The sequence below is a fragment of the Neophocaena asiaeorientalis genome, unplaced genomic scaffold (genome assembly GCF_003031525.2).
Source record: "Neophocaena asiaeorientalis asiaeorientalis breed wild unplaced genomic scaffold, Neophocaena_asiaeorientalis_V1.1 scaffold346, whole genome shotgun sequence".
NCBI lineage: Eukaryota > Metazoa > Chordata > Mammalia > Artiodactyla > Phocoenidae > Neophocaena > Neophocaena asiaeorientalis.
This window is the reverse complement of record NW_020175400.1, coordinates 691281-714684: the sequence shown is the minus strand read 5'-3', so window position 1 is coordinate 714684 and position 23404 is coordinate 691281. Positions and strand designations below refer to the sequence as shown.

At 42.7% G+C, this 23404-nt stretch overlaps 1 protein-coding gene across 2 annotated transcripts in view; it reads left to right on the top strand.

The window, feature by feature from the left end:
- PDE8A (phosphodiesterase 8A) overlaps positions 1-23404 on the top strand; it is a 131410-nt gene that overhangs the window by 47916 nt on the left and 60090 nt on the right. For both annotated transcript variants that reach the window (XM_024766474.1, XM_024766473.1), the window contains exons 2-5: positions 7903-7959; positions 9550-9740; positions 18248-18304; positions 18995-19049. In XM_024766474.1, coding sequence (XP_024622242.1) covers positions 7933-7959; positions 9550-9740; positions 18248-18304; positions 18995-19049 — 330 coding nt within the window. In that variant the 5' untranslated portion in view covers positions 7903-7932. The remainder of the gene's footprint in view (positions 1-7902; positions 7960-9549; positions 9741-18247; positions 18305-18994; positions 19050-23404) is intronic.

The window sequence follows — 23404 nt, the reverse complement described above, 5'->3', positions numbered from 1 at the left end:
GGAGCCGAATCAATAAGCACTGACTTCTCAACCTCTGGCTTCCCTCTGCTGGGCTGCCTGTACACCCTCCTCATTCTGACGGGAAGATCCAAGTGGTCAGTCTTCTCTTTTTGGAGGGGGTGGGGAAGAAGTAGATTCTGGTCTTGCCTCCATGATGTTATAGCTAGATTTCTGCAGTTGGATTTGAGGATTCTTAAATTTCACTGACACAGTGAAAGAGAGGCTTATGGGTTGGCTTAATCCTTCAGTTGGCTATCCTCAATTTTTCTGGGTTGATTCTGTTTTCACCTTCAGAGGCAGTCTCCTTGCAGGGTTTCTAGAAAACCTTTATTTGTCCCCTGTATCAACTACATTAACGTAATATTTAAGAAGTGGGTCCTATTTTGTACAGTATTTCAAGGTACTGTGATGTTAATGGTTCTTATTAGAGATTACCTAAGTGCTCTGAAAGAAACAGCTCTTTGGAAAAATATAGTTTTAAAAATGCCTCTGTGTGTGTAAAATTATAGTTTCATAGCAAAAACTTCTTGGAAAACCTTTTCTGTAGATATTTAGAATTTATTGGGCATTTGCTCACTGTCAGGAATTGTGATAAGCTCTTTATTTTATTTATTTAGTTAGTTAGTTAGTTATTTACGTTACGCGGGCCTCTCACTGTTGTGGCCTCTCCCGTTGCGGAGCACAGGCTCCGGACGTGCAGGCTCAGCGGCCATGGCTCACGGGCCCATGCGCTCCGCAGCACGTGGGATCTTCCCGGACCCCGGGGCACGAACCCGTGTCCCCTGCATTTGGCAGGCAGACTCTCAACCACTGCACCACCAGGGAAGCCCCGTGATAAGCTCTTTAAATGGTTCATTTAATCCAGACACCATTTTTTGCCCAGCACTATGGGTTTGGAAAAAAAGGACCTGAACGGTTTCACCCTAGCATGTGACTTGATTTTGGCATCCAATTGAGATAACATATAAAAGCCTTCTTGTAAATATGTGCTGTTTAAATTGACTGAAGGGCATATTAAGACCAGGTAAGGGAGAAAAAAGAGACTGGGACATTGAGGATGGATAATGGAGTATTTTGCTTGCTCTGGGAGAAGGACCAGGGGAAGCAGCTAGGAAGGAGCTTTACCTCAGGGTAGATCTTGGTGCCATCTTGTGGGTGGATCTGGAAAGGACCAAGCAGATCCACACCAGCTTCTACTAGGATGCCCTGCAGAACCCCAAATTTCCACACAACACTGACGTAAAACTTCAAGTCAGATATCAGAATTCTGGTCTTGGAATTGGTGGATTTGGTTGTGTTCTGTCCATTAGCAAGTCCTGATCACTCCACCTGCAAAACACACCCCAGATTTCATCTACTCATCTCTGTGGCAACTGCTAGGCCAGGCTACCATCGTCTCTCACTTGGACTACTACAGAAGCTTCCTTACTGTCTCTTTGCCTCTACTCTCATTCTCTTACTGACTGTTTTCCACAGGTAGCCAAAGGGATCATTCATTCATTTATTTTATTATTATTATTATTATTGGCTGTACTGCACAGTATGCAGGAGTTTAGTTCCCCGACCAGGGGTCAAACCCGGGCCCCCTGCATTGGGAGCGTGGAGTCTTAACCACTGTACTGCCAGGGAAGTCCCCAAAGGGATCTTAAAAAAATAAAAATCAGATCATATCATTCCCTTGTATAAAACTTTCTAGTGGCTCTTCATGAAATTTAGAATAAAACCCAGTTTTCTTGTTCTGGCTTAGAAAACTCCGCATCTTACAGCTCCTGCCTAGCCGTGAGCTCATCTCGGCACTCTTCCCTCTCCTTTCCTCAAATGTCCACCCTGTTCCCACCTTCGGTCCTGTGCTCTGCCTGGTGCTCCCTCCACTCGTGGTGTGGCTGACTCCTCGTCATTCAGATCTCGCCTTCCACAGTTCCCCCTCAGAGAGGCCTTCCTTGACTCTGATTCAAAACAGCAACCCAGTTACTCTCCGTCAAACCCCTCCCTGCTGTGTAGCAATATTATCTGTCTTGTTCTCTGTTGAATGCCCAGTGCGTAGGAAACCATCTGATACATAGTGAGTGTTCAACAAAGATTTGTCAAATGGATGGATGCTGCTTTCCAGGTTCTTGGTCTTATTTCAGCTAGATACAGGTTAGGGTCAGGTAACTTTAGGCCTTTCCCAGTGAAGCATGAAAAGACCACAGGGGGCTTCCTTCGTGGTGCAGTCGTTGAGAATCCGCCTGCCAATGCAGGGGACACGGGTTCGTGCCCCGGTCCGGGAAGATCCCACATGCCGCGGAGCGGCTGGGCCTGTGGGCCATGGCCGCTGAGCCTGCGGGTCCGGAGACTGTGCTCCACAACGGGAGAGGCCACAACAGTGAGAGGCCCGCGTACCGCAAAAAAAAAAAAAAAAGAATCCGCCTGCCAATGCAGGGGACACAGGTTCACGCCCTGGTTCGGGAAGATCCCACATGCCATGGAGCGACTAAGTCCGTGTCCCACAACTACTGAGCCTACACTCTGGAGCCCGTGAGCCACAACTACTGAAGCACACGTGCCTAGAGCCCGTGCTCCGCAACAAGAGAAGCCACCGCAATAAGAAGCCCACGCACTGCAAGGAAGAGCAGCCCCCGCTCTCTGCAACTAGAGAAAGCCTGCGCGCAGCAACGAAGACCCAACGCAGCCAGAAATAAATAAATAAATTTATTATTAAAAAAAAAAAGACCACAGGAAAGTTTCTGTGAATTGGGCCCAGTTCCCACCATTGCCACTTACCAGCGCTTTAATAATACGGCTCTGAGCTTCAGTTTGGTCATCAATAAAATGGAGTTAATGAGCTTCCCTTACTCATAGGGTAAGGACTAAATTGGATTTAAATATGATTGGAAGCGAAGTCTTTAGCACATACTAGACACCTTCTTTCTATATTAAATCTGCACCATGTTGTCATAATTTACGTTTTCCCCTTCTCCTACTCAGGACAGGGTAGGCATTTGGTCTTTGCACTCTCAGTACCTACCTCTGTGCTTGGCTTATAACATAGTAAGTAGGTGGTCCACAAATGTCTGGGTTAATTTTGACACTCCCCACCTAAGAACTGGTGTCTCCTGACTCTTGTCCAGGCTGTGCCCCTTTGATCAATTTACCACTCTTTGCCCAGAGAGAGACAAGATGGCCACTGGCTGTACAGGGAAAGCCTGGAGGGACAGTATGGCTCAAGACAAAATCTGATTTATGTCTTTGCTATAGTTCCTAGGTTTGTAAACAATTAATATATAAATTGATCCCAGCATAACTTTCTGTTTCTAATAAAGGGATGTAGGAAAAAGATCACATGATTCATTTGTGGTTCCTAGTGCTTAGGCTTTTCCTAAGATTGCTTCCTTCCTTTCTGTTCCTTTACAATATAAAGTATATATGAAAATACTCTGAAAACTGGAAGTGCTGTATTATATACATGTGTATATGTATAAGCTGGTATGAGTATGATTTTTAGATAAATGGTTCAAAAAGATTAGCTCATTGTAAAGCAATTATACTCCAATAAAGATGTTAAAAAATAAATATATTATATTTTCAAAAGACTTAGTAAAATAAAAATTTAAATACAGAGATAAAAAAAGATTAGCTGTTGAGCATTCATTCATTCAGAAGTATTTTTTGAATGTCTGCCATATGCTAGGCACTGTTTTGGGTATTGGAAATATAGCAATAAGTAAAGCAGATAATCCCTGTCTTTGTAGAACTTGCATTCTCATGGGAGAGACACTCCTTTAATAAGAAGATAATAAAATATGTAGTGGGGCAAATGGTAACTAAAGCTGCAGAAAAAAAAAAAAGCAGGCAAGGGGTAAGGGGAGGGTCAGGGGAGTAGAATATTTAGACAGGTTGGAATTATATATCTCTTTCCTCTCCTACCCCCACTGGTGATCAAGATTGGTAACATAGTAACTTTGCCCTGCAGTTAGGTCAGTTAGGCAAACAAAAGAAAACTGATAGGTGGTTCATCAAGGTGTCTAATAATAACGTATTTCAGATTTCCATCAGCCATGTTAACAAAAAATTACTTTAAAATAATAAAATACAGACATCATTCTTATCTGATATCCCAATTTAACAGTCTTTTTTAACAATAAATCTTAATAAATATATAAATATTTAAAAACCCAAAAGACTAAATTCAACAAATTGTATAATTACTGATATCAGTTCATGAATATATTATTGTTCCTGTATTACCTAAAAATATCAGTTGCTTTTGAAGCTGAAAGCTATTATTAAACTGATTTGAAAATGACTATTCCCTTCTAAATATTAATGTGAAAAATAAATAATTATTAAGAGGGCTATGGCCTGAAGCATTAGGTCAGTTTGATTCTGATTTTCATACACAAAGAAAGGATGAGTGCACGAATTCTAGTAGTTCCGATCCCCTTATCCAGAGCAGTTGGGAAGTTGTTTACTCTTTGAGGGCCCACTGCTGACGTCTGCTCACTGAGTAATGTCATCAGATTTCCTGGTGGTGGTTATTTTGGGGGGGGGCAGTGGTAAGTAATTGTCCGGCTCTGCTGGGACACCGCTTGACAGAGGTCCTGAGAGCCGGATATACCCCGTAGACAGGATGTAAGGTTAAAATGCAATCTAGTTAAGTAAATAAAGAAAGTATTCAATGGTAAAATAGAATTGCTGAAACATTCATGTTTTAAAATGATACTGCTAAAATTATACTGAAGTAGAATCCATGCTCTTTAAAAAAATTAATCTATAGCTTCTTTTATTTCTTAGAATTAATGCGGCGGTGAGTTATTTTTACAAGTTGAGATCATAAAGTTACTCTGTAAAAGTTATTTCACCCACTTTGGGTGTAGACCATGTACTCAGAATTGTTTTCCCAGGAAGAATGAGACTTTTGCCCTTAGCTGTCCATTCTTTTTATTTATTATTTATTTATTTATTTAACATCGTCATCGGAGTATAATTGCTTTATGTTGTTGTGTTAGTTGCTGCTGTATAACAAGGTGAATCAGCTATACGTATACACATATCCCTATATCCCCTACCTCTTGTGTCTCCCTCCCACTCTCCCTATCCCACCCATCTAGGTGGTCACAAAGCATGAGCTGATCTCCCTGTGCTATGCAGCTGCTTCCCACTAGCTATCTGTTTTACATTTGGTAGGGTATATATGTCAGTGCCACTCTCTCACTTCGTCCCAGCTTACCCTTCCCCCTCCCTGTTTCCTCAAGTCCATTCTCTACATCTATGACTTTATTCCCGTCCTGCCCCTAGGTTCTTCAGAACCACTTTTTTTTTTTAGATTGCATATATATGTGTTAGCATATAGCTGTCCATTCTTTTATCTCGTCCCTCAGCTTGTGACCGACACTATATAGTATGTGTTTTTTAAAATCAAGCTAGTCGTTAACATTTTAAAGTTTTATTAATTATTATAGCCTTTAGCTTATTTTTCTCCTCCTGGTTTCCTTAAGTTTGTAGTGTTGACTTTCTCAAATTTAGTGATTTGAAAGCTTAGTATATTAATTCTTGTTTCATGACAGAAAGATCTAAGACTGTGAATGTTGCCTCTGAGTAAAATTTACTAGTATCCTGTAGGTTTTATTACATGACATTCTCATTTTTATTATTTTCCAAGCAATCTGTAGGCATAGTTTGCATTTCCCTCTCTGATCCGGCAGTTATATGAGTTTAAAAATTTCCAAGGAGGGGGTATTTTTTCTGTTTTTAATTTTGGTTTGATTGCCTTATGGTTGGAAATAAAGGCTGTACAAGGAATATGTTTTAAAGTTTTCTTTGTGACCTAGTATGTTTTTACAATATTTATAAATATTTTCTTTCTGTCCGTTCAGACTTTATCTTTTGTCTCCTTGATCCTTCATAGCAAATTTCATGAGTATCCTCTGTGAGAGGCTGCAGCTGCCGTTTCACACAGAGGACCCAAGTGCTGTCCAGCAACCGCTTCATCCTAGGCAGTGGCACAGCCCTCCTGTTGATGGGTTTTCTGGTTTCTTTTGTGCAATTCCACCCTGCCCCAACACTGTAGAAAATCAGCAAAATGATTTCCCTTCTTTTTCCTGTCATTTTGTTCCTTCTCTTTCTTTTTCCTGAGTAGTTTCACTGTCTTCTCCAAGCAGTAGGCCTGTATCATTTCTTGTTCTTTCATTCATTCATTTCTTTAAACTTTATTCATAAAAACCAACAAAAAAGTCATTGTTCTTTAAACTTTGTTCATAAAAACCGACAAAAAAGTCATTGCAAGTATGATTACGTAGAGCACATCTCTCTCTTTTAAGACTCTCTTGGACCTCCTGGATCATATTCCGTCAGAAATTCTGGCTTTGGCATCCAGCTGTGCCTCTTGATGAGGCCGGTGACTGCCCAGCTCTGGAGGATAGACGGTGCTGTGGGATGTCTGTGCTCACCCTTCCACCCTACTGCAAAGCCCTCCTCCTCAGTCTCAGGTCTAGAGTAGTAGCAACCCTCATTCTACACCTTCTGAGAGGTGAAGTTACTACAAAGCAAATCAGAAACTGAGCCAGTGTCCCATAATTAGTAGACATCAGCTTCTAGCAGTTAAAAATATACATGGACTTCCTCCATCACTAAGCAGGTTTTGTTGCACGTGTTTACTGTAGGAGAGATCACTGCTTGAGGGGAGAGATGGGAGGTGGCAGGCAGTTAGGAAGTATCTTGTGGGAAGGTTTATAGTTCTGCTGCTGCTGTGTTTTAGGTATGAAATCACACCCGTCACCCAGCGACCTGGAGTAGGGTAGGAATCCCCTCAACACATATATACAGTGTTTCTGGAAAAATTGCAAAATGTGTCTCTTCCTCCAGGTAGCAACCCAAGGCCAGGGTTTATGGCTTGGGACTGGATTTTAGCTCTCCATTCTCCCTCCCTTGTGCTCCTTTGTGCAGTGCACAGACTTCCCAAACCTTCCAGTGGCCCTGGGTTTGCAGCACAGTTTATAAAACTAAACAGACTGGTCAGTGGAATCCCAGATGCCACTTGCTGCTTTGTGGCCTTAAACAAAGTACTTGGAACCTCAGCTTTCCAATGTAAACTCTCAACATGTTGCAGAGGTTCAGCGAGATAACGTATGTTCAGCCCTTAGCACAGTGCCCAGTATATGCTGAGCCCTCCGTTGGCGCTATGATTCTATTACTTGTTGGGGTTTGGTTATGACACTGTATTTATCTTTCTGTGTTGGTGTTAAGTTCTCAAATAGATAAGCTTCTTTTTTTTTTTTTTGGCCGCACCACAAGGCTTGTGGGATCTTAGTTCCCCGAACAGGGATCAAACCCGGGCCCCCCAGCAGTGAGAGTACAGAGTCCTAACCACTGGACCACCAGGGAATTTCCCAATAAGCATTTATTGATAAGCACCATGCTTGTCTGTAAAATGAAAGTGTTAACCGTTTCTCAACAAGGAGTCTTTGAGGTCCCATGGTTCTGATAGCTGGATTTCTTTTTTTGTGTGTGTGCCATTTTAGATGTAAGATTTCATTGTCCATCAGGGGAAAGATGGGAGTAGATGTGGAAGAAACCAATGTTCGTTCGGTGTCTAATCTTTGGGGGCTCTTTATATTGTAATCTCACGTGATCTCTGTAACACATGAGGAATTGAGGCCGAAGGTTGGGTAATTCACTTAGAGTCACACACAGCTAGGAAAAGAAAAGCCGGGATCAGACTCATTTTATGTGTCCTTCTCTGCTCTCCACCTTTCCTGGGGTTTATAAGGAGATAACTGAGATCCCTGTGTCTAATAAGTATTTACGTAATTTTTCTCTAGAGTAGAAATTTCATTTTCATCTGTGGCACTGATGAGAGAAAAATTTAAGCAAGCTTATCTTTTTTTTTTTCTTTTCATTTTTAAGCAGATCTTTTTCTTGCAGGTAGCAGTAGCTGATATACAATTTGGCCCCATGAGATTTCATCCAGATCAGCTCCAGGTAATAATATACCATGCTGTAATTTTCACCTTGATTTTCTTTAAAGACGGGGAGGGAGAGGGTCTAAAGTTATACATTGAAAATAATCTTCGGTTTTAGATAAAATATTGGATCAATATTGAATTCCCTGAACTTGATAGCAGTACTACAGTTATATCAGGGAATGTACTTTTCTTAGAAATACACATTGAGGTATTTAGAGATGAAATGTCTGCAACCTACTTTAAAAGGTTCAGCAATAAAATAATATGTATAATTGTGTGTGTGTGTACGTGTGTAGTACGTATGTGGAGAGAGAGAAAGCAAAGGTGGCAAAATGTTAACAATTGATGAAACTAGAAGAAGGGTGTTCTGGCATTTATTGTCATTCATGACTTTTTGTAGGTTTTAAATTTTCCAATATAGAGAGTAAAAGCATGGTCTACTCTGTTACTGAATCAGCTTTAGCAGAGAGAAAATATCTATAAATTTTCTAATCCAAAATATTAAAATAACCAATTGAAATTTAGCTCCAGCGTTACTTGGTGCTTCCTGTACACACACGCATGCTCACTGTTACATTTTTTAAAATGTGAAAAGGACTGGCAGAAATGTGCTCTTGGGACTTCCCTGGTGGTCCAGTGGTTAAGACTCCACGCTCCCAATGCAGGGGGCCTGGGTTGGATCCCTGGTCAGGGAACTAAGATCCCACATGCTGCGCAGCACAGAAGAAATGTGCTCTCTTAACTCTTTGCACTTGTGGTATTTGTGCACCTGGGTAAGCTTAGAGGGACTGAGTCTTGGGGAATGGGGTTTCTGTCAGCTTTGCAGTCTCTTTCCCTTAGGCTGTCCCACCTTGACTGTACCACTTACCACAGTTGCCCCGTTAGTGTGAGCGTGAAGGGATGGAGCAGTGTGCTCCTGCCCCAGGTTTGGCGTGGCGGCTTGACTGCGCAGGGGAAAGGGCAGCAGACGCAGGCCTCACCCATCCAGGCCAGGTGCGAGGACAGCCAGCTGTTTCTTGCACCTGGCGCTATTCTTGTATCACCACACGGGCAGTTTTTGAACTGTAACGTTTTGGTCTACTTTAAGTCTCCTCTCTTATAATCAAAGCAATTTTTTTTTTTAACTTGGAGGAGTTACATAAAGTCTTGAGTCAGAATACTTAAATGTATTATTTAAAGTATTAAGTATTCTGGGAGTTTGACTGAAATATTGGTGTTTGCCATCTAAGGACTTACCTAGTTAAGTTACTGTTAACTAAAATAAATATTTGTGTTTTTTAATTGACTCAGTTTTAAGATAAAGTACTTAATCAAGTCTTTGTTGAGTTCTTCCAGTGGGCTTATTAGCAAAAGAAATAAGCATATGATCCATGCACTGACTTCCAGACTAAGAACAGATAGAATAGCACTCATTTCAGGGAGCTGAGTGATAACATCCCAGAGTTACGTGTAGGAAAAGGATTTATTCAACAGATCGTTATGCTCACATCTGTGTACTTGCCTTGAAAACACTTGGGAGTTTTCTGTGGCTTGTTAAGAAATGACAATTCTAACGACACCTTTCTTTTTTTTTTTTTTTAAAAGTGTTCATGCTTTTTTGATTCAGGTACTTTTAGTGTTTCCCAAAGAAGATAAACAGTGTAATGGATTCTGTAGGGCATGTGAAAAAGCAGGGTTTAAGTGTACAGTTATCAAGGAGGCTCAGACGGCCCTTGCCTGTTTCCTGGACAAACATCATGACATCATCATCATTGACCACAGAAATCCCCAACAGCTGGATGGGGAGGTGCTGTGCAGGTAAGCCTGAGACTCAGGCCTCATTTGTGACAGTAAACGCAGCCCCAAATACATTAGGTTAAATTCAGTGTCTTTTAAGTTGCCTTCCATGCAAGTAAAATAAGCAAGACGTTAGAATATTATTATTTTCAGGAGGGATCTCTATCTTTTTTGTTTTGTTTTGCTTTGCTTAAAACAGTAAGAAAATCTGAATGTGAACCATTAAGGGTTAAGATGAAATCCTGTATGTAATTAACCACAACTGTCACCTGCATAGTACTGCAACAAGAGTTATTATAGTTTTCTAGATGTTTTTAAAGTTATAAATATTTTGAAAATTGTCTTCTAATGTTAGGTGTATGTGCCTTGTTTCTCATACTTGCAGAATATCAATATCATGAGAGAATTTGGGCAGCAGACATAAATCTAAGAAAAGTACTTTCTAAAGAAAGTCATTTGCTGCTGATGGAAGCAAGGCGAAAGTGAAATATCCATTTTATTTGAAAGAAAACTTTTATGTTGGGGAAGACAAATCATAATTTCAATATAATGTAAAATTTTATAATGTATTAATTTTAAGGACATTTAAATGTTGACTTTTAGGAGATAGAAAAGGTTGAAAACCAAATATAACAGGAGTTAAAAACTGAGCTGACAGGAAAATGACATCCTATCAGAAGGTTGTTTACAGGTACATGGTGATTTCCATGTACTTGAGAGTTCACCTTTCAAGTAGTCAGATGAGGTGGCTTTTACCCAGGTGTGATCCACCTCCAGTAAAGCTTCCCTCGGGCCTTGCTCTGTGTTGCCTGCCATGCTGCCTGTGTTCCTTTCCTGTTTCTGTCTGGTTGATGGCAGTTAGCCATTGTCACTGTAGCCCAGACTTGTTTGACATGTTATCTGACAGCACACCCATGAGGGATGTGGAGATGTGGAGAGAGCTCTGACCCTGGGTCCTATGCTCGGCTCTTCCCTTGCCCAGCTGCCTTTGGGTAACTCTCTGCCTTCTCTGAGGATGTGTTTTCTCAGCTGTAAATTTGGAACACTTGGTTTCCAAGATCCTTTCTCTCTCTAGCATTTGATGGATAGCACTCAGAGGAAGGGAAGAAAATATCTTAGTTACGTGGTGCTTTTAGTCTTGGTAGACTGCTGCTAGGCCGGAGAAATATCTAAGGAGAGCCAAAGAGCCCAAACAGAAAAGGTGAAGGGGGGTGAGGTGCTGAGGACAACTTGTCTTCCTTCACAGTCTTGTCCAGGTCCAAACCTGGCCACAGGTATGTGCTGGACCATGACATTCATACTCATAAAGATGGCTCTGCTAGACCGTCCTGTGTTATAAAAGAAAAACTAAGTTGTGGTAGTTATGGTCTACTTTTTTTTTATTGTGGTAAGGTACACATAACACAATTATGCTCCACTTTTTGAAGGAGGAGAAAGTACTGTTACACATTTTGGGAATATTCTAAACAAATAGGGTAACTCATTCAGGAAATTTATAAATTTACAACTTATACAGTTTTAAAACAGAGAAAGTGACCTGGGTTGCTTAACGTGCGGTTTTAGAGAAGCTTAGACTGTCATGAGTGCATGTCTTCTACCAAGTCCCCACCACCCTCCATCCAGCCTCTGATGGGGGTTAGGGTTTCCCAAGGGAGAGTTCTGAGTTTCATAAGTTCTCCTCCATGTTGAGTCCAGCTCTGTCCATATTTGGCCCCAGATTTCCAACATTTGAGGACAGGAGTGGTCTTTTCTGGTTGGAGCACATCCTCACTGCTGTCAGCGGCTTCTCACAGAGTGTGGTTTCATATTCCAGCCCCATCAAGGAGGCCTCCTCTGAGTACCTTCTTCCAATCAAGATCTCTCGTAGGCATGGCTCCCGAACCGAAAAGCTCACGGGTTTGGGTAGATGAGCGTAGAGTAAGCAGAGCCGTCACCCCCCTGTGTTAGCCAGAGAGCAGACCTCTACAAAGGCACCCCTGGTCACGCTCCTTTCCTGACAGCTGTGTCACAGCCCTGGCCAAGAATCTGGAGTCTTTCTTGCTAGCTGTGTTCTACCACGTCACTTTTGTCTTGTTGGCTGAGGATTTGGAGGACAAGGGGTGGGGGGAGTCCTTGTGCCATTTGTAGTGAGTTTTCTAGAGGCAAGAGTGGGCCCTGATTTACTTTCCTAGTCAGTTTCATCTCAGTTCTGGCCCTTACCTGGTTTATCTCCCTTAAGATCATCCCTTTTAAGGGTGCCTGCCCACTGTGGACTGTTCCTTCAAGGAATCTTTCCAGGCCGTCCCTCCTGAACCTGCTCGCCCTCTCTCTCCACTTATACTGCTCACTAAGAGACCTCAGCCCTGGCAGAGCCCCGCCTGTCCCTTATTCTTCCTTTTGGGATACCTGATCAACACCCGCTGTGAAGGTTTTTCATCAGTTGCTGATGTGTCTAAATGATTAGCATTCAGCTGTATCTCTCTACTGGGGACATGTGGGAACTCCTTACACTCCTTATCAGATGCCTTCCTAGAGGTTAGATATTCTGTGTCTGCGATACTTTCAAACTCACTAGTTGAGGGAACCCTACTTGGCAGGTCTTCTTGGTTCAGGACACTGTGCTTGTTACCAGAGCTACACAGGTGAATAAGACATGGTTCTTGCCTCTGAGGAACAAATGCTTTTGTTGGCGGGGGCAAGCGAGCGATTTCAGCACAGCTCATAGATGCCCACAGAGGAGGTATGCTGCGGGTGCCTGTGTCTAGGAGGGCTTCACAAGGGGGTGTTTGAGTTGAGTCCCAAAGGATAAGCGGGAGTTCTGAAAGGAAGGACGGTGGAGAAAACATTCTGGGTGGAGGAAGCAGCACGTGTAGGACCGGGCAGGGTGTCCAGGGCTCCTCTGCCTGGTGTCAGGTGGCTGCTGGATCCAGCAGGTACGGGACCTGGCTCAGGGTGAGGGTGGAGCAGCAGACGAGCCTGATCTGGAGGGCCTTGTGTGCTGAGCCAAAGGCTTTGGAGTCTGCCCTGTAGGCAGTTGAGACCCTGGCGTAGTCTGCGTATTCTACGCAGGGGAGTGTCCGGAGTGCACTGCCAGAGCACTGTGGCTGCCGCCTGGAGAGTGGAGAAGGAGATGGAAGGAGCGGAGGCCTGTCAGCCAGCTGTGAGGCTGAGGTCAGGGCCTCCTCCCAACTTCCTGTAGAGACAAAAACTGACCACAGCAATGAACGAACCAAAGATAAGATGACAGATACGTCAGAAGTTGGGAGACAGAAAAGGACAGGGATTCTCACTGTACCTCTTGTGCTATGGGGACCAATAAAGAAGCCTGTTCCTGGAATGTCCTCTGCATACTTCAGCCTCTGAAGCTGAAATTCCAATGGCCCTGCAGGAAGGAAGTGGGAAGAGGCTTTGCTTTACTCCCACTGTGTCCTGCTGAGCCTGGGAAGCTGGAGTTGCACCGACCAGAGCCGAGCACCATCACTTCTGTGATTTACTTTCTACATCCACTAGAAAACCCAAGACAGGGAGCAGAGGGAGATGGACAAAGACGTGGTTTTTCCTACCATGTTGTAAGACGGGGCAGAGGCATAAGGAGCCTGGGAACATTCCTTCACATATTGCAGTTTCAAAACAGCAAACTGCATCAGTTGTCAGGTTTAGCCAGAGAATGGCAGAGAGCAGGCCAGGAGTCCCCTCTGTGCAGCAGAGCCATGCACGCCTGCTGGCAGCGCTCTCTGAGCACGAACTTGCACCTGTTGACCTGATCTGCAGGTCCAGACCTCAGAGGAGGACGGCTGCTAACCCCAAGGGCCCAGCAAAGGGGGGTGCAAGGGAGACTTCTCTGCTGCAGACAGTCTGCCTGGGTTGATGTTGCTCCCATTCAAGGATAAAGAAGGGGACCAAAAAGCTGCCAAATTATGGAGGGGGAAAGAACAGCCTGAAGACAAAGAAAATTGTTTTCTATAAGAAACTGAAGAACCTTTTAGAAGGCATATGCTTAGTGTACTCAGAAGAAATGAAGAGCTAGTCCTCTGTGCAACAGGAGCAGGGCTCTGTAATGAAAGGGAAGATTTTTATAAAGGGAGATGGAGGAAGTAAAGCACTGTGTAGAAACCCAACATACGTTAACAGAATTAAGTCTGTGTTGACGTGAAAGGATGCTCAGCATCACTAACCATTAGAGAAATGCAAGTCAAAATTACAATGAGGTATCACCTCACACCAGTCAGAATGGCCATCATCAAAAAATCTACAAACGATAAATGCTGGAGGGGGTGTGGAGAAAAGGGAACCCTCTTGCACTGTTGGTGGGAATGTAAATTGATACAGCCACTATGGAGAACAGTATGGTGGTTCCTTAAAATACTAGAAATAGAACTACCATACGACCCAGCCATCCCACTACTGGGCATATACCATGAGAAAACCATAATTCAAAAAGTCATGTACCACAATGTTCACTGCAGCTCTATTTACAGTCGCCAGGACATGGAAGCAACCTAAGTGTCCATCAACAGATGAATGGATAAAGAAGATGTGGCACATATATACAATGGAATATTACTCAGCCATAAAAAGAAACGAAACTGAGTTATTTGTAGTGGGGTGGGTAGACCTAGAGACTGTCATACAGAGTGAAGTAGGTCAGAAAGAGAAAAACAAATACCGTATGCTAACGCATACATATGGATTCTAAAAGAAAAAAAAAACGTTCTGAGGAACCTAGGGGCAGGACAGGAATAAAGACGCAGGTGTAGAGAATGGACTTGAGGACACGAGGAGGGGGAAGGGTAAGCTGGGACGAAGTGAGAGAGTGGCATGGACATATATACACTACCAAGTGTAAAATAGATAGCTAGTGGGAAGCAGCCACATAGCACAGGGAGATCAGCTCGGTGGTTTGTGGCCACCTAGAAGGGTGGGATAGGGAGGGTGGGAGGGAGACGCAAGAGGGAGGAGATATGGGGATATATGTATATGTATAGCTGATTCACTTTTTTATAAAGCAGAAACACAACATTGTAAAGCAATTATACTCCAATAAAGATGTTTTAAAAAAAAATGTCTGTTGAATGCAGAAGCAGGATTGAACTCAGAGTGCTGAGTGCTTTCATAACTATCTCTGGATTTACCTTGGTCTGAACATCCTTTTTACTATTGTAAATTCCATTCTTTTCAATGTGAAACTCATTCCACGTGGCAGAGGGAACAGTGGCATAGTACAAGTAACGGAGTTGTGGTATTGTAAAATTTAAGTCATTGAAGAGCTTTGCTATGTTCATACAGTAAGCCTCCAGCATGTGGCCTTTTTTCCAGTTTTGTATCAAGACCATCATCAGAATTACTTGTAGTTTCCTCGTGTATCTGGAGACTGGTAGTTGCCCCCCAATATCCATTTCTACTCTTTTCTTAGTAGCAGAATATCTAGTGTTTAGGTGGGAATACGACCACCTAGAAAATATACTGCATTCCCTAGCTTTTCTTGCAGCTGGCCAATGGAAGTGTCATGTGCAACTTCTGAAAAGTGTCCTTGAAGGGAATATGCATGCCTTTCTTCCTGCTGTCTGGAATGTGGATGTTATGGCTAGAGCTCAGCATCTGTCTTGGACCATGAGGAAGAAACCACGTACAGACAGTAATAGAGAAACGTAACACAGAAGGAGCCCGGTTCCTGATGCTGCAGAGTGCCATTGCAGCTTGGACTGCTCACCTCTGCACACCTTGCATGTGGGAGACAAGTCTTGTTTAAGCCACTTTCTCTGGAGTTTTCTGTTGTGCATAACCAAATCAAATGCAAATGTTTCACCAGGTAGCATGGTTCTGAGAGCTTCCCAGTGTGCTTGTGCAGCCTTTCAGAATCTCATGCTGTAGACTCACACCGCATCTTTCTTTTTTTTTCTCTTTTTTTAAGATTTTTTTTTTTGATGTGGACCGTTCTTTTTTTTTTAAGTCTTTATTGAATTTGTTACAATATTGCTTCTGTTTTATGTTTTGATTTTTTGCCCAGGAGGCATGTGGGATCTTAGCTCCCTGGCCAGGGATCAAACCCACACCCTCTGCATTGGAAGGCAAAGTCTTAGCCACCAGACCGCCAGGGAAGTCCCTCACGCCCCATCTTTTTTTCTGACTTCTTGAAATCTTCCTTCCGAATGTCCGGGTGTATATTTTGATGACTCCATGTCATTCCTTTCTTAGTTTTCATGAATTCTAAAGTAAAGGGTGTTATTTTGCAACCCGGGTTCCTGACATTTCTATTTCCTAGCCAGTTCTTCCTTCTTATGGACCAGAGAAAGTTAAGAATACGCCTCTGCCTTTTCATACCATGTTAGACCTCCTTTGCAGGGACCTGCTTGTCTCCAGGAAACATGGTCTTTCCTTCTACTTTGTCCTTAGCCCAGTGCCCCTCATCTCTGTATCCAAATCTACTTAACTGAGACCATCTACGTGGTTGCGTACTTGCTATTATACCACTCAGATCTCTGTTTTTCTTGTAAAAAGATGAGAGCTAGTTTGAAATGGCTGGCTGCATACTTAAATTGCCTTTTCTCCCTCTAAATCTTCATGATATGATAGAAATATAAATGTAAGAACAACTACAGTGTCCTAAGAAGTCATGGAAATACCATTCGTGAGTCCATGTCTTTCATTCCCTGTTTACGATTAGTGCTAGGGTGAGTATTAGCCAACAGGTTTGAAAAGTGACCTGGCCTTGTCTGTTGTGTGAGGGTCTGCCATGCCAGTCACCCTCCGGAGCCAAAACAGCCCTTCCCATGGCTCCTTCTCCAGGAAGGTGAGCTTGGCTATTTTCTAGGCAGGGAGACCATGTTTGGACCAGGGCCTGGCACCTGGTCAGCAAGCCCTTCAGCGACCTGTCAAGAGGGCTCCTCCGGTATAGCCAGGTAGCCAGTGCCCTTTAGGTGGGCTCCCTCTGGAGATGGTAGGCAAATAGAAGCTGGAGGAGCACAGTGGACCCTAGGAGAAGCAGAAGTGTTGACACAGAGAGAGAGAGCGAGCAAGAGAGAGAGAGAGAGTGTTACGAGCTACGTGGTCCATGAGAGAGACTGGCTGGTCCCTAGGGCTGCTTTTCCATCCCTGAGCAACTTCCCAGCCCCAGAGCTAGTCTGCATCTGTCATTGGACTTCAGCCTTTCTCACCCTGAGCTCCATGAGAAAATTAAGCCTCAGTGCCCTGAGGCAGGGATAGGCAAAGGGGAACACAGTCAGGCCCATTCGTTTATGCATTGTCTGTGGCTGCTCTCGTGCCACAATGGCAGAATTGAGTAGTCGTGACAGAGTCTGTATGGCCCAAAAAGTCTAAAATATTTACTATCTGGCCCTTTACAGAGAAATTTTGCCAAAACCGAGGCATCCATTGTGTATGATGAATTGACTTTTCTCTTATGCATCTGGAATGGTTATGTTATGAACCATCCTTGGGAGAATTGAGAAAATAGTCACTCAAATCAGTTTCCGTGTTTAGTGATTCAGAAGTGACACAAGTGATTCTTGAACCAGCAGAACTGAAGTAAGGCAGTAAGTCTGGGCTACTCTCTGTCTCATCCCGGACACATTGTCCAGGGGCCAGCGTGCTTCTGACTTGGCTGGGGCAGTCTGGATCCAGTCCCCTCCATCTCCTCCGTCTGAAGTCACCCTCCGGTGTGAGTCCTCTTCCTTCCAGGCCAGGGGCCGAGTTCCTCCCTCTTCCTGTGGCCTGGCTCTTCTTCTCCGGGTAGGCCTGCTTTCTTCCCCAGGGTAGGATGGGTCAAAGCCATTGCATATCTTCAGTGGAGCAACTTTTCCTCCTGCTCCTGTCACATTTATCTCTGCCCTCTCTCACCTTTTGGCTGGATTTTCATTCCCTGTGACTTTCTGGGAAGCTGCTTCTCCGGAAGGTTAAATTCAGTCCCTGCGGGCAGACTCATACTCCTTGGGTCATTTAAGTGGAGCAGTGTCTTCTACTTTTCTCAGCCAGTCTTCCATTCTTATTTTTTCCTGTCACGTGTTGATTCTCCTCTTTCTGACTGATAAGAATATCTTGAATTTCCAGGTTTTGAGTATTTATTGTTACTGTTTTTGCCTGCATTCTACTTGGGAACCCTTCTTTGCACTGCTTAGAATACAGTGGAGAGCTGACCCTTGGGCTTCTTCACCCCCACTGGAATTGTCGCCATCAGCTAGTGGTAATATACATAAACTTGCATTTTCCTTTGGTAGGAAGAAACGAGTAACCCCTTTCATGTAAGCCCCAGGTAGGGAAAATTTTCCGCCTGAAACAGCTTAGGTTAACAAAGAGCAGAACAAGTAGAAGGCACATCATTTGCACTATCTTCACCCTCCATAATTGTTAGGGTTACCATAGGCCACTGGTTAGGAGTTTGTCCTCCAAAGAGAGAAAGATCAAGTAGCTAAGAAGGTGACTCCAGCGTATGAAGGGATCTTTTGCTCTCCCTTCTCCCTCTCCCCCAACTTTAATTGGTCTACCAAAATCATTTAGGTATATTTAGTTTTTAAAGAATTGCTTTAAATTTATTTTAAAACATTTTTTTAAAGGTCTATCAGATCATCAGAACTCTCAGAAAACACAGTTATTGTTGGTGTAGTACGCAGGTAAGATACTTCCTTCTTTCCTTCTTTTTTGATGTTGAAATTCAGGTGTCAGTGTAATGTTTGCTTTTAACAGAGGCCCAAATAACAGCTTGTGGGCCGTGACAGGCCTCACCTTTTTTAGTTGGGCCTTTTTTTTCTTTACTCTTTCTTATTTTCTTTCACTTTGGCAGTTAAATTCATGGCTGGAGTTTGTACTATCATACTAGGTTTTGTGATTTTGGACTGCCTTTCACTTTAGAAATAGGCAAACCACAAGAGAATTCCATTCCTAAAGTATGAATGTTTTCCAGGCGTATTTCCTAGGGACTTCACACTCCAAATATCTATGAAGATTTGAATTATACATAATTGGGGGAAATCTTATATTTCATTTTAAAATTGGAGGTAAGGAAAGAACAGAAGTTTAAGTTAAAATTTTTACGTATCAAATAGATATACAGTCACTCCTGTGTCCTGGCTGTTAGTGTAATCTCTGTATTTCAGGCATTAATACACACTGCCAAAAAGCCTAGTGTGAAACTAAAACAAAACTGTTTTCAACTGTATACGTTTGATTTGTATGTTAATCTAATTCATCTAAAAGGGCTCATTATGTGACAATTATAATATTATGTAAATTAACGAGTAGTTAAAGATGTGAGATGTAATTGATAAAAACTGTCTCTAACCATTTACTATATTCTTTTGAAGGGCGGTTAGAGAAGAGTCATCTGTAATGTCCCTCATTGAGGCTGGCTTTACAAGGGTATGTACCCACTTTTTTGTTATACAAGTATAATTCAGCATGAGAAGGTATTTTATCTCAGTTTAGAGCCCAGCAATAGTTTTGAATTAATTTGAAGAAAAAAAATTGTCCTTATGCTGTGTTACAGTTTGGTTTAACTTTATAATCTGGTAATCTCATAATCCACAACACTTTGCTTTCTTAGTCTCTCAAAACTATGCCTGCTAAAGTCATCTAAACATATTAAAATCTCCTTTAATGGCTTACTCGTTAAAATTTATACCATAGGATGTGTTGTTATAATGCTTACATGTATACATGCAACTTTAAAGCCAGTTCAAGGATTCTGGAAGTAAGACCTCCCCAACATGGCTCCCTTTCTTTCCACCACTGGCTCCAGTCTGTTGGTTTCTCTTAAGCCAAAAAGCTTCTGAAGGCTTTGGTCAGCTGGTTGGCAGTGAGCCTTGGGAATCGTGATGGAGAGAGCTTATGTAAGGCTGATTGTTGGGCAGATTTGTAGCCCAAATTAATATTATCAATGAGGTAGTCCAGAAACCTCAAGCCTTGAACTTAGTTTAAAGTGATTCTGGGGCTTCCCTGGTGGCACAGTGGTTAAGAATCCACCTGCCAATGCGGGGGACACGGGTTCGAGCCCTGGTCCGGGAAGATCCCACACGCCGCAGAGCAACTAAGCCCGTGCACCACAACTACTGAGCCTGCGCTCTAGAGCCTGTGAGCCACAACTACTGAGCCCGCGCTCCACAACTACTGAAGCCTGCATGCCTAGAGCCCGTGCTCCGCAGCAAGAGAAGCCACCGCAGTGAGAAGCCTGTGCACCGCAATGAAGAGTAGCCCCGCTCGCTGCAATTAGAGAAAAACCGACGTGCAGCAATGAAGACCCAACGCAGCCAAAAATAAAATAAAATAAATAAATGTATTAAAAAAATAATAAGGTGATTCTGGATGGTAGCACTCCCAGGTATTCGGAAGAAGCAAATTACAAATCCTTCCAGAGAAAGACACCTTCTTCTTTGGCCTCAGAGCATCTCTGCAAATAATCAGTCAGGGGCAGCAGGCAGCACTCAGCATTAACCAGTCCACCAGGAGACAAGGCATTGCAAGTGAGAAGTAGCGGGCGGAGAAAGACAGCAGGAACAGACCCTCACAGTCCTCAGAAATTAGAATGATCAGATATGAATTGTAAAACAATTATGCCTATTATATGTAAAGAAATAAAGACAAGACAAGCTTGGAAATATCTGCAAGGAATAAGAAAGTATAAAAAGTGACAGCACATTTTAGGTAGAACGTAATTGAATTTTGAGAAGTGTACATATAATAACTGAAAATTTGAAAACTTAGTAGGTCAGAAGAAGTTATCCAGCATGTAGCACAAAGATAAAAAAAAATAGAAAATAAGTTAGGTTTAGAAATGTGGAGGGTAGACTGTACGGTTTAGCATATATATAACTGGAGTTCCAGAAGGACGGGAGAGAGAATGGGGCAGTGTATTTGAAGAGAATTCTCCAGAAATGATGGAAGACTTTAGTCCACAGATTCCAAAATTCCAAAGTAGAGTAAATAAAAAGGGAGGACACATCATAGTGAAAAAACAAAGAGAAGATCTTAAAATCAGGCAGAGAAAAAAGATTAACCTTCAGGGCTTCCCTGGTGGCGCAGTGGTTGAGAGTCCGCCTGCCGATGCAGGGGACACCGGTTCGTGCCCCTGTCCGGGAGGATCCCGCGTGCTGCGGAGCGGCTGGGCCCGTGAGCCATGGCTGCTGGGCCTGTGCGTCCGGAGCCTGTGCTCCGCGACGGGAGAGGCCACAACAGTGATAAAAAAAAAAAAAAAAAAAAAAAAAAAAAAAGATTAACCTTCAAAAGAATAACAGACTAACAGCTAGCTTCTCAGCAGCAATAAACAGAAGATAGAAAACATTGGAATAATATTTTCAGTGTGATAAAAGAAAATAACTGCCAACCTAGATTGTTATACCAAGCCTAAATACTTTCAAAAATGAAGGTGTAATAAAGACTTTCAGAAATATGAAAATTGAGGCAGTTTGTAAGTAGCAGATTCTCACAAGGAAATTCGTAAGGAGGTACTTCAAACAGAAGCAAGGTAAATCCCAAGTGGGAGGCCTGAAAGGCAAGAAGGAATGAGGAACAAGAAAATATGAATGTGGGGTCATTATAAACACATATTTACTGTATAAAACAGTAATAATGTCTCATCTGATTAGAGATTACGGTGAGAAAAGGACTGTAACCTGAGAGTCACACACCCAGCTAAGTTATTGTTTGTACCCTTTAGGGCAAAAGAGATATTCCTTTTGGGGGATATACATAAAATTCAGAGATGTATTTCCCCAGTAGCCCTGCCTGAGGAAAATAATTGAGCAAGGACTTCAACCATAGAACAAATGAACTGGAACAGAAACTCTAAGATGAGGGAGAGAGCAGTAGAGAGAAGTGATGGGAGGTGAGCCTGCCCTGCGCACATGCTCCCCTGCTCCTCCCTCCTTCTTGAGCCCTCCTTCTTTCTGTGTCTGCCTGTGTACATACACAGGTACGGGTATGTGTGTGCAATATATATGTTTATATGTAATTATCATTACATAACATCCAATAATAGCTCAGTATTTAAATTCTAGGCTATCTGAACAAACCCTAGGTGTCTTCAAGGTTTGGGGGGAGGAAGTAGAGGTAAAAGGATTCTCGTGACCTCACCTAGCAGACAGGGAATGGGGGTGGGCAGTGAAAGTATTCTGAAGTTTGCTTCTTTATGGGAAATGTGCTGGTGGGAGATACTTTGTTCTGGAGGTAATTGGTATCTTGTTTTCAAATAATAGTAAAGAAATCTATGTCTGCTTTTGAGATCGGTGAAAAGGAAAGTAACCATTAATAGAGAAGTTTAAGTAAACTTCCAAATTAACAAAATATGGAATTTGCGGGAATTCCCTGGCGGTCCAGTGGTTAGGACTCCGCGCTTTCACTGCCGAGGGCCTGAGTTCAATCCCTGGTCAGGGAACCAAGATCCCGCAAGCTGCTCAGCGCGGCCAAAAAACAAACAAAAAAAAACATATGGAATTTATAGCAACTTGATCAAATTGGCAGATCCAAGGAAGGGGAAACAACAGTGTGAAAGCAATCATAAACACAAAGTAAGATAAGAGTAAAATCAAGTGCATGGGAATGGGCTGAATTCTCCCATTAAAGGATAAGCCATTAGATTGGGTTACAAAAGTACAATTATATGATGTTTATAAGACAGTTATAAAAGGAGCTTAATAGTAAAGAAACAAAGAGGTAGCAAATAAATGCAGACAAAAGGAATACAGGAATTCCAATATTAACATCAGATAAGGTGGAACTTAAGACCTTGTTTTATACACACATAATTTTATATAAAAATTTTAGATTATTATTATTACATAGTTTTTTGGTTCTCCCTTTTTGACACTCCCACAACATTCACACATATCAGTGCCTGTCCCCATTCCCTGACCTCCAGTAATCCATGTGAGCTAGTACGAGAAAAACCACATCAGCCAGTGTGAAGGTGAGCATTCCTTTAAGAATCCCAGGTTAGAAGTTGTGGATCACCTATTCCCAAGAATCGTTAGGTCATCCCTCCTTAAACTGCTTAGGGAAGCATTCACAAGACGCAAAAAACTTTCCCAGATAACTTTGAAGATCTTTATATTATTACTCTTAAGTGCAGGCGGACCCTCAACCACTGCGCCACCAGGGAAGCCCAGAACTGGCTATTCTTAACAAAGACCTTCGATGCTTCCACTTTGCAGTGAAACTTGTGGGATAGATTATTCATCTTGCCTTGGGTTGTTTGCTTACCTACAGCCACCAGCAGTCATTAAGCTTTTTATTTGTACGAGGTCATAGATGCAGTGTTGGAAATTGTGTGTTTGAAATTCTGCACAAGGAAGTCCATCAGCACAGCTTCGTGGACTGGGAAGCGTGTCCTGGTAGAAAGTCTAGTTAACCATGGACTTTGTATTTTCCTAGTATAATTGAGTTATCATGAAACTAATTTGAAAATTCAAAAGTAACCGACATACACACTTTGCCTGCCCTCTCACCCGTACAACTTAATCAAGGTGTCCCCCTGAAGCGTTTGCTGGAAACCACGGTTAAGTGCATGTCTCTGCGAAAACACTCCCATGCAAAAAACACAAAGGGTTTAATTTAAAGTAGTCATTTTAGAGGTCTGTGGCTTAGGAAGTATGGAGATAGCAGCAGCCTCACCACTTTATAAGTGACGAATCCAAGTCAGTGACCAGTCCTCAGAGACTACGCGTGCTAACTCTTCTCATGCTGAGTCCTGTGCCCTCAGGTAACAAAAGGATAGTGAGGTG